At 37.9% G+C, this 11,053-nt stretch overlaps 2 protein-coding genes across 3 annotated transcripts; both read right to left on the reverse strand.

Annotated features, from left to right (window-relative positions):
* Window positions 1-1,721: 1,721 nt before the first annotated feature.
* On the reverse strand, window positions 1,722-6,459 carry Mcad (Medium-chain acyl-CoA dehydrogenase). Of its 2 annotated transcripts, none has more exons than XM_065483447.1 (11): window positions 6,304-6,459; window positions 5,949-6,045; window positions 4,891-5,058; window positions 4,536-4,636; window positions 4,360-4,440; window positions 3,464-3,594; window positions 3,295-3,403; window positions 3,084-3,224; window positions 2,924-3,025; window positions 2,081-2,251; window positions 1,722-2,027 (listed from the first exon to the last, which is right to left on the reverse strand). In XM_065483447.1, exons 1-11 carry the CDS (start codon window positions 6,319-6,321, stop codon window positions 1,878-1,880), a joined length of 1,269 nt encoding a protein of 422 aa, XP_065339519.1. In that variant the 5' UTR covers window positions 6,322-6,459; the 3' UTR covers window positions 1,722-1,877. The 2 variants fall into 2 exon arrangements, with proteins under 2 accessions (XP_065339519.1, XP_065339520.1); XM_065483448.1 differs by lacking the exon at window positions 4,536-4,636 and adding an exon at window positions 4,675-4,775.
* A 221-nt stretch (window positions 6,460-6,680) lies between these two features.
* On the reverse strand, window positions 6,681-11,010 carry LOC135939200 (ATP-binding cassette subfamily G member 4-like). The gene is made up of 12 exons (XM_065483441.1): window positions 10,705-11,010; window positions 9,936-10,074; window positions 9,689-9,878; window positions 9,462-9,607; window positions 9,291-9,405; window positions 9,095-9,221; window positions 8,941-9,042; window positions 8,484-8,641; window positions 8,162-8,330; window positions 8,000-8,100; window positions 7,336-7,491; window positions 6,681-7,283 (listed from the first exon to the last, which is right to left on the reverse strand). The coding sequence occupies exons 1-12, from the start codon at window positions 10,784-10,786 to the stop codon at window positions 6,939-6,941; spliced, it is 1,830 nt and encodes a 609-aa protein (XP_065339513.1). The 5' UTR covers window positions 10,787-11,010; the 3' UTR covers window positions 6,681-6,938.
* Between the last annotated feature and the right edge of the window lie 43 nt (window positions 11,011-11,053).

Raw genomic sequence — 11,053 nt, forward strand, 5'->3', positions numbered from 1 at the left:
AGTTCACTTGTTTTAACTCTGATTTTATTCGAAGGCTTCCATAATTATTAATATACCAAAAAATAGGTTATTTTCTTATTCTAGACAACAGACTGGAAATCTGAATTTATTGAAGTTGGAAAAATGCTTATCAAATCGCAGACACAGCACCAACTTTGAATGAGAAAAGCAAAATAGAATGAGGATGCTTTTGAATTATATAATTAAGCTCTAAAATTTTCACTCTTAAATTCAATGCAAACCATCACATTTGGGGATTGCTTGAAAATGGGCGCACATCTTTTTACATACCTGAAGAACACATGAACTTTTCAAAATTATTTCCAGCTAGCGTGGAAAAAAATTTAAAAATCATCTACACCCGCAGAAGAACAATAATTGCGTTGCGGACCATTAAACACTCGTCAGCTATTTAGCCTTGGTGGCTATGAAGAACTAGCACTGCACTCACCTATATGGATGATTTTACATGCATCTTTGAAGCATCAATCTTCAACACTAAATCGATCTTACAACGAAGCCAACATAGCTTTACTAGTATATATATAGGCACATCATGGCATGCGATTCCACAATTCCAATAATTTCTTTAATGATTGAATAGCTTTTGATGCAGGATGAGTACTCGTAATATCATTGTGAAAAGACAAACGTTGAGCTAGAATGCCAGTAGCATTTCCAAATTCTATGAATTTTGATAGTTAATAAAAAAAAAATCTTGTTCAATGTATAAGATTTTGGAACAATTTTAGTGCACACAAGGCGTAAGTAATTAGGGCCTGAAATATTGTGCAGATTGATGATATTTTTAATCCATAGCAAATATTTTAGTCTGTTTTTAAATCATACCTAGCAGCAAACAATTAATTAACAGAGATATTAGAAAAGAGGGTTAAATAGGATTTAATTTGAAATTTGGAGTAAACGAAATTTTTAGAATCCCACAGTATAATGAATGAATATTTGCAAGCCAACTTTTGGAAAGGCAATCTAGAAAGAATCTAAAATTAGGGAAAGCTGTAATGCCACGTAGGAATGTTAAACTATTGTAAGTGGAAATTTCCCATTACTCATACGGATAGGACGATAAATTTAAAATTGTGCAAGCGGAGAACAATCACAGAATCAATTGGAGCTCGGTTTCATATGGCTATTTCGGATAATCCCAAGCCTCGTCAGCAAACCATTGATATTGACATACCTACTATATTGTCACCAGGCACACGTGCACACAGACTAACCGTGAATAATTTCTAAGGGGCGAGCGTGACTCCTTATTCACACCCCCCACCGATTGACTCTTTTTGTCTCCTTTGCAGCAGTTTATCTCAATTTCTCTTTTGCCCTGTATTTTTACGAATACAATATAATTTTAAGAATAGAAATTAAATGCAGCTTTCTTGGCGCATAGCAAGTTGTTTATTTATTTGTATTTCGACGGAGATTTCTTGCTCTGAAACTAAGAGCAGGAATTTCCCTTGAAATAGGTTGAAAAATTAACAAGCTCTGATGTTCACCAAGAAAGCTGCATTTCATTTCAACTTAAACATTAGAGCAACCTCGAGATTGTGCTTCTACCTGCTGCCTTTATTGGTATCCATCATCCACTTAAGTATAATCTGCTTCTGCAAAGTTTTTTGCAGGTGTCACAAAACATCAATTAGGCGTGCGTCACCACACAGTAAAACTAAATTATTTGCTGAGGAGATAAAATAAAGCAATTTTGTTTGAAACAACGTAGAGCATATATGTTCTTTTATTCAGTCTCATGATGACAAAATAACCTGTATTACAAAGTAGTAAGTGTTCTGCATGTAAAATACCAGAATGATAGTTTGATTGGTAAAACGTTCAAACAACAGGCAAGAATTAAGAAATTAAGCGCTGGAAAGGTGTCTCTCAATAAGCTGTCTGGAGATGATGAGGCGCTGGATCTGGGCGGTGCCCTCATAGATCTGATAGATCTTGGCGTCTCTCATCAGCTTCTCAACCGGGTAGTCGCTGTTGAAGCCGTTTCCACCAAATATCTAGGCCACAAAACACATGAAAACGCTGATCGATTTTGTATAATGGAGCTTACTTGGACAGCGTCAGCGGCGCACTTGTTCGCGACATCTCCAGCCAGAGCCTTGGCGATGGACGCGTAGTACGAGTTGCGGCGTCCCTGGTCCACTTCCCAGGCAGCCCTCATCCACGCCAGGCGAGAAGTCTCCACGCCGATCGCCATTTCAGCCAGCATGAAGGCGACAGCCTGCACAGAGTCAAAATTTAATTAGTACAAGAAAATAAATAAAATTGATAGAATTGAAGCCAGTGGGGTATTAAAATTAAAATATAATTAAATAGAGCGTCCTGGAGACTAGAATCTCAATAAGCGCAGATATGGAGTTGGCAGGAATACAGTGTTTTAACACGGTCTGGTGGAAATGTGGTAAAAGGAGCGATTTTCAATGACCCACCAATCGATTCATCTTATTAAGGATAATCATTATATATTTTATAAGTGGAAGGACCACAGGGTTTCCTTGGTCTATTAAATTGTGAGTTGTTACCCATTAAAAAATCCAGATCTAGTAGATTAAAAATTAAGAATTTCATTCATATTAATACCATCATTGCTTCAATTTATCTAGAGGTACCGCGCTTGAATGAAGTGTGGTAAAAACTAAAATCTTAAACCGTTTCAAAACTATGTTCAACATTGGTGATAGTGGATGCAGCTAACGTAAATTAGATTACAACCAGTATTTCTATTCTAGGACAAATACCACTCCATTCAGTTGATTCATTAAATAAAGAGTTCCCTTAGACCTGCGACCTAGGAATTGTTCTACTTAATTTTTGAGTAACAAGAAAAATAGTAAATGCATGTTTGCTTATGATTGTTCACATCCCTACTTAAAAATAAAAAATGAAATTTTACCTGGTGGGTGGCAATGGGGACACCAAAGGCCTTCCTCTCCAGGGCGTACTTGGTGGCTTCAGTGAAAGCACGCTGAGCGAGACCAGTGGCTCCAGCAGCAACCTGTGCACAATCAGTGTAGCTTCAGACATCCACTCTCTTAGAATAAAATCGAGTTTACCGGTGCTCTGGTCTTGTCAAAGGTTCCCATGGCGATTTTGAAGCCGGCTCCCTCGCCGAGCAGAACGTTTTCCTTTGGTATCCTCACATCCTCAAAGGTGATTCCGCGAGTGTCTGAGCACCTCTGCCCCATGTTGATTTCCTGAAATTATAAATGACAAACTTAATTCAGTATTTGATTTAATTTGATTTTTTGGGAAAAGGTGGCGTACCTTTCGGCCGGGAGTGACTCCAGGGAATTCTCTTTCTACGATGAAGCCGGTGAATGCCTTGCTAGCAGGTGCTTTCGGGTCGGGGTTGGTACGGGCCAGCAGGAAATACCTTTTAAATTTTCATTCACAAATTTATCACCTTGTTCTAAAGCATGATTTTTAAACATACCAGTTGGCGACTCCTCCGTTTGTGATCCACATCTTCTGTCCGTTCAGGATCCACTCATCACCCTTCTTTTCAGCCCTGGTTTTGACTCCATTTACGTCAGAACCTGCACCAGGCTCAGTAACACAATAAGCCTGCAATAATTAATCAATACTAATTCAATTTAAAAGCTTTTTGTTATGGCCTCTTCTAAAAAAGAATCGTAATTTGTGCAATAATTTTTTCCCTGTAAAATTTTCTTTACGAAAAAGTCTAGAAAATATTTTAATTCATAAAATTTGTATATATTCAAATAAACTATTTTTTTGGAAACATTAAAGCTGCAATATATTTCTGGTCTGTGTGGAAAAATTTGAAATTTCATTTTCTTTCGGAACATGTTTGTTTTTTGCTTCAAGAAAGTCGTTAAATCCTGAAACTAACCCTAGCGGTAAATTTTTAATTATTCTCTGGAACGTAAAAAATTACCCACAAATCAATTTTATTCATGGAACAATGTCTACAAATTAAATTTAACCGAGAACAAACATGCCTGAGGAAAAGCAGTCCGCTCACAAATAAAATATCTTATATGAGAAAGATTTTCTTTTGCTAAATATTGCCATAGCTATAAAAAAATTTCCCGTGGCCTGAAACGGAATATATATAAATTGTATTGTCTACTTAGAAAAGAATATTTGTTCAGCGTTGAGCGTTTTTGGTAATTTCTTGTGGATTTTTGAAAATATTGACTAAAACTTAAAACTGGATAATTCTTAGTCTTTCACTGGTTTCTTTTTACTTAAAAATGTTTCAATCAAAATATAATTCTGAAATTTTAATATTTTATTTCTTTCGAGTAATTTTAAAATGTTAACGATTTAAAATAGTTTGAGCAGAAAAAGGAAGTTGAAGTTTACCGCAACAAGGGGTTCCTCAATGAGGCGTCCCAGATACTTCTTCTGCTGCTCCTTGTTGCCGGCGATGATGACCGGTGTTTGCTGCAAACAGGCGAGCGCAAGTGATTAAAAAACTCTATTCCCAAATAAAATTCAGGGACGTTGAGCAGCACACAAGGGCAGGGGCACAAACTTACGCCCAGGCCGGTGGCCTCCATGGCGGTCCCGATGCCAGTGCACCCATAAGCAGTCTCCTCGGCAATCAAGCACCCATTGAACACGCCCTGGTCCGTACCACCTGCGCCAAAAGCACAGAAAAGCGGCTTCAATACTCACACCGATGTTTGTGATTAGCAGCGAGGCCATCACGCCAGAACAGCCGTACGCAATTTCCTCGGCGATGACGCACTGGTCAAAGACGCCCATACCTTGGCCGCCTGCAAGCAGTGCTCTAGTTCAAAACTCGGCGGAAATTTTGCTCTTTTGAGTACTGCCTGCACGAGCAGCCGTTGGCCGGCGCTTATTTCCAATTGTATTTATTCAGAGTATTACCGCAGTGTTCAGGAATGTGGTTGTTGATCAGGCCCAGCTCCCAGGCCTTCTTCACGATGGGCCAAGGGTACTCCATCGTCTTGTCGTATTCAGCGGCTTTCGGAATGATTTCCTCGGCGGTGAACTTGCGTGCCAGCGACTGGATCTCCTTCTGCTCATCGTTCAGCTCTAGAAAATGAGACGCAAAATAAGATGCAAACGCAAACAATAGCACCAAATGATATAATTTATGTAGCACAGAAAAAAGGAAATAAAGAAACAGGCAGGTAGTTTTAAGAAACTTAAAATAATGCTTACAGCTATCGGATAACAATTTCATCTACAAATTTTGTCCACAAATTTATAAAATCTAGGCTGGCATACAAATTTTCTGACACAAGAATAGTGCGTTATGAAATCTCTTAATGTGCAATTTCATTCTGAAAAAAAATCAGCAAAATTAAGAATTATGGATTAAAAATTTTAATGCCCCTTTTGTTCTTTTTGATGTAGAAAAAACACGATTGAAAATGTAAGGAATGATAAAGGCTTCGTGATTTAAAATCCCGTAAATATTAGCTTTTTCTAAAAAACCACAGAATCGTTTCAAATCAAAAGCCCCACATTGATCTGATAGTGTGCGAAGAATGTTTCATTTTTTGCAGTTAAGTGTGCTGTAAATATTGTGCTGATAAGTAATCAACTTATTTGTTCCCAGCACAAAGTCCGCTGATCAAAGTAGCACCTCTTTTGTTGGAAGAAACTTTGCCCTTTGAATTTTAGCTAACGTAGCTCGATATTAATTTAATACGCACTTTCTGTTTATTTACTCTAAAGGAGCAAAAAAATCAACGCGTTTAGAAATTTGTAATAATGCGGTGCTATAGTAGGAAAAGAGACCTGAAGCAAAAAGGTGCAACCTTCGAATGCCAATTATGGGCAATTAAGAAAAGTGCAAGTAATGTAGGAAGGAGAGAGTGAAACAAAATAATATTACGTAACATCATTTGATTACCAGGTCTTCAAATAATATCAATCCATCTAATTCAAAATATTAAAATTTAAGATAATTATGTTACCAAATGAATATCCATTAGCTGGAGGAGCCCCTGAGCTAGCAGCAGGGAGGGAGGTAGAGATGGCCCTGATTCCAGGTCGCAGGGTTGCTTTAGCCAACTGTAACAACAAAATCACATTAAAAGCCTGAATGCGGCGCAATTATCCATTCAGCACACTTTGAACTTAACCAATCTAATTATATTGCCCCTTGGCAACGATCCAAAGTCAATTTGAATCGCAAACTTCACGCTTTAGCATGATACATAAAAAATAAATTTGCGCTTTCTAAAATCACTGCGTCATTTCCAAAACTCTAAAATATTGATTCCGAATCAAAATGTTTAAAAGGGAATTCTAATTTCTAACGATCTTTACCTTGACGAGAGAAGCCATGGTTTCAGACAGCTAGGTCACGTTAATTCTAATTAAAATGCAAAAGTAACAGCAGCACCTCTAATCGGACCAAATTATCTCTTCAGAGGGAGGAGTGGCAGTGCAGTGCAGTGGTTATAGCACCTCACAGCTGGATTGTGGTCGTAAAAGCATTGGCCGGGAGGTGGCTCTGCCTTTCATGCCGACCAATCATTGTAGAGAAAAAAGTGGGAAAAAGGGAGACTAGGGGGAACCGCGAAAGTAGATTTGGGTCAGATAATACCAAACATTGTTGATTGTTGTGCTATTAGATAATTATTGTTGCTCATAAAGAATGAAGGAATTAAACGAATTTTAAAATAAATATACCCACCGTAGAATGATTTTAATATTAGGAATTTATTGGAATTATTATTTATAATATGATATTATGTTATTGTATCTCTTCAATATCTTGCAACAAAATTTAAAAGCAAAATCCATAAAATATTTATTTGGCAAGTTATCACAGTAGTTAACACAATTCCCTTTCGCACAAGATGAAGACCTTTTATGCTTTAATCATACCTAATAGTTATAAAAAATATCATAAACCTAATTTATGCTATATTGCAATTATATTTACATGTAAAGTCATTTCACTTGGACAAAATGATTCTAATTTTGAGTGTGAGGTACAGCAGCACTCTGAGCAACAAGATATAGCCAACGAGGGCGTAGATGCATATAAGAAAGTCTTCCTCTTGTACGTGGAGGTCTGTCAAAAGTTTCTTAGGTGACACATAGTGACAATAGTCCTGGCTGCACTCGAGTTTTTCTCTTCCCTCGCCGTAAATCGCAATCAAACATGCTTCAAAGGCGTAGTAAAAGACGCTTAAGCGGGACAACCACCGCAAGGCCACAGGAATGTCTGCGACGGGAACAAAGTAGCCCGAGAAGAGCAGCATCGGGATGGAGATCACAGGCACAAGAAATATCCCCATCTTTTTTCAAAGGGATGAATTAGGGATAGTATAATTAAATTCATTGATATACTTTAACGTCTGAAGCTGCACCCACGAGGAGGCCCAGAGACTGGGCCAACAGAGTTAAAAGGATTCCTACGAGCCACAGATTGCAGAATCGGTTGAACTCCCAAGGTTGGTTGGACATGTAGTAAGAAATCAGAAGAAACATCGTTGGACACATGATCTGAAAACAAAGATTTTTAATTTTAAAAATTAGATGATTTTTTTATTTAAAAATTATTAATCTAAAAAATTTGTTGAATCTACTGCTCTTAATTAGGATAAAGAATAAGTGAAATTTTTGAGAAGAATTAAATGTATTGATTTTTTTGAAAGTTAAGTACTGCTGATTCAAGGCCTGCTGGGCTGAAAAGCGAGCTTTGTAGTAAAGAACCAAGTGGTTCATTTTTTTTCTTAAAAAAATTATTTAATTTAGCGCGTTGTCATTTCTAAGTCAGGTGCAGAGAATCATAGTGGCTATTTCGTACTTTTATTGGCCTTTCTAAAAAAATCATGAATGTGTATTTTTCAGAGCTGAATAAAAAATAATTCCCAAATGACTACATTTTTCTAAAAATTAGAAAAAAATATAATTGTATATAATAATTTCAAATTTTCTCCCTTTTTTCTTAATAGGCAATTTCCCCCTATTTTTTACAAATAAAAGTCTATTAAAAATTTATTTTCTTCACCTGAAGAGGGACATCAGCGATCGACCTGGCTAAGTAATAAGCCTTTATGGAGTACCAGCCGTTCAGGTGCTCTCTCAACATCACGGCCATTTCTGAAGGGACTGAAAAAACACATCATTTGTTTTAATTTTAACTATTTAGATCCTCTCTTGGAATTATTACATGTTAGGACGGTTGGCATGGCGTTGGAGAAAAACAAAAAGAGCATGAGGAAGAAGATGAGGCCGACGTTTCCCGTCACTTTAGCGGCGTCGTTGCCGACGTCGAAAAAAACGAAGCCCAGCATGACGCCGATGATGAAGTGCGCCGCCGATCGCAGCCACGCCATGTGCTGTGCGCATGCAAAAAATAAACGCATTTTGTCATTTTTAGTACGATCACGATCATATGCGCCTGGCCTGGCCACGGTGTTTCTTTTATGACCTAAATTCTTTCAGTGGCCAGCAAGCGGAATATCCGATCGGAATGAATGCATTAGATATACCAGATCTTTGAAAGACACTAGAATGGCTCTATTGAAGAGAATGGAGAACTGCTGCGCCAAGTTGCATATGGGCCTCGCTGTTTTTGGATTCGGTCTAAATAAATCTGCTTCGTCGGCATTGTTGTCTGATTTTTCCCAAGCACTGTTCAGCATTAGACCTGCAACAGGGAAATTAATTAGAAAATTTAATTGCTGCAGCATATAAATAAAAATGTAAGAGTGAATACGCTTAAATTACTATTTTCCGCGAGGCAATTTATTTGCAATAAAAAGACTAGACCAATATCTAAATTTTCAATTAAAAATAATTATAAATCTGCACGTAGAACGGGAATTTTGGCCTGGAGTTGGTCGATATTAAAATACAATTTAATTATTTTAGTGCTGGCCGAATTTCTCATTTCATCCTGAGATCAATTTTCCTGATAATTTAAGAGATCATAAAAATAAATATTACTTGTCTCTTTGGAAAAACCACTGTCTTGAATTGCCTCACGATCAGAGGTGACGGCGATCAAATTTGAAACATCTCCTCTTTCTCCGGCAGCGACTTCCAAAGCTAAAAATCATATTATATAAGCGTTATGAATATTAAATTAATTATTGAGTACCATAATCAGCCGGATTGTAGAATTGGGGGCAGTGGAAATCCATATTTGAAAGATTCTGAACCATCATCTCCCTTGACCCTTTGATTAGGCAGTGACCCTCCGACAGTATATACACCGAGTCAAACGACTGCGCAAACAACAAAAAAAAAAACGTTGGATGAATTTTCAAGACGATGAAAAATGAAAATAAATCAACCTGGAATAGTTTTGAACTTGGCTGGTGAATTGAGCACACGATGTTTCGTCGGCCTTGTTGGGCCAGAGCTCGCAAATGAGCGAGCACCTGACTAGACGAAAAGGAATCCAATCCGCTATTTTTGAGCCAAAATACACTATCTATGAGATCGAAAAACAAAAATTTACGTACCTCGTTGGTTCGTCAAAAAACATCAAGGGAGGATTGGAAAGCAGCTCCACGGCGCATGACAACCTTTTCTGTTCGCCACCTGACAAGCACGACACCTGAGTGTCCATGCACCCTTCCAATCCTAAAATTCCGCATGTTTCTTTGATCTAGAAAAGAATTTGATTAGGAACACCTTTTAATCAAAACCACATTTAAAAATAGCTGTGATAAGACTGATAATTTTTTACCGAATTAATTCTAAGGACTCTATTTTTCCTAGAGCTGCCCAGTTTCAGCTCCGCAGCCACGTGCAGGGTTTCCCTGAGCGTCAGGTTTTCGAGAAGGGCGGCGTCCTGAGGGATCAAACAGCACATTCGTCTGTGCTGGAAACCTCGCCTTTCGCCGTTTAGAAGGATTTCTCCTTTGACGCCGGACGTGCTTTATTTCAAAAAAATATCTATAATTACTATATAAAGCAACTTGATCCGACTATACCGAAATCCTGCTAAAATTTTTAAGAGCGACGTCTTGCCAGCGCCAGAGGGGCCCAAAATCGCGGTCAAGTCGCCAGCATTGAATTTGCCACTGACATTGTGCAAAATTTCCGTCCTGGCAGGCCTCTCTCTCCTCAAGCCTGCAAAAATGTTGATTAAGATATGCGGAATTGCATTTGTATTTCAGCCGCGTGTGCATAAAAATACACGGAGGCATTTAATGCAATTGGATGAGGGCGCTTTGTTAGAGCAGGATGCTTATGGCTCGCAGCTTGCTCAGTTAATAAAATATTGCTCAATGGCGCGTTCCCCGGTGCATACAAATGAAATGAATCGAAAACATGCCAAGATGGAACAATAGATTATTTGTTTATCTGTTGAGCTTTGGAAAACGAGAGATTATAATACATCTTAGTTGCTCCTTCATGATTTTGTTGCAATCTAAGATCAGTATGTAAGTTTGTATAGGCTTTTATTATTACTATTTCTTTTGCAACTAATTTGGATTTCTATTGGAACAGCTTTCTTGCTCCTGACCTTCAATGCAATTTGATGGGCATGAAAAGTCAAATAGCCTCTCCTTTTCTCAAATAACGGTACATATGCTTTCTACAATGTTAATTCGTACACATATTTCAGTATGATAGGGCAACCTAATTAATGTAAGTTGACATAAAGAAAAAAACTGAATTATTTTTCTAATTTCAGTCAGAGATTAAAATTGATTGTATAAATTAATTTAAAACAAAAATAATAATAACTTTACTCACAGTCAAAGCAGTCTTTTCGACTCTGAACAGAGTAGGACAGATGTTTGAACTCGATGTCCACGGTGGTGCCTTGCACATTCATTTTTAGGCGTGTATAATGGTCCACTCAGAGTTGATATCAAATCATCCTGAGCACCACATTTGACACGAAAAACAGTGTAAACGGTACTGGAGTGCGCGCCCACGAGGAGAGCGAGTGAAGAGTGGCTTTGGAAAGCAAGCAAGGCCGAGACTAACTGGCATACAATTGATCAGCGGCCTCTGCTGGGCCTATCAAGCAATTCTCAGACCTCTTTAATTCCAATCTCGCGTCAATTCATCAATTATATAGCTGTTGATTGCATTTCAC

The sequence above is a fragment of the Cloeon dipterum genome, chromosome 3 (assembly GCF_949628265.1).
Source record: "Cloeon dipterum chromosome 3, ieCloDipt1.1, whole genome shotgun sequence".
Taxonomy (NCBI): domain Eukaryota; kingdom Metazoa; phylum Arthropoda; class Insecta; order Ephemeroptera; family Baetidae; genus Cloeon; species Cloeon dipterum.

Bases quoted from the DNA above. Each gene is read 5' to 3' on its own strand.
- LOC135939200 (XM_065483441.1), bottom strand. From the start codon at position 10,786: ATGAATGTGCAAGGCACCACCGTGGACATCGAGTTCAAACATCTGTCC. The intron at 9,043-9,094 runs GTACTCAATAAT...TATGATTTTTAG, and splicing joins CTACAATCCGGCTGATTATG to CTTTGGAAGTCGCTGCCGGA. The intron at 7,492-7,999 runs GTGAAGAAAATA...CTTTGTTTTCAG, and splicing joins TCGCTGATGTCCCTCTTCAG to ATCATGTGTCCAACGATGTT.
- Mcad (XM_065483447.1), bottom strand. The intron at 4,441-4,535 runs GTAAGTTTGTGC...GCCTGTTTGCAG, and splicing joins TGGAGGCCACCGGCCTGGGC to CAAACACCGGTCATCATCGC. The intron at 2,252-2,923 runs GTAAAATTTCAT...GACTCTGTGCAG, and splicing joins TCCCCATTGCCACCCACCAG to GCTGTCGCCTTCATGCTGGC.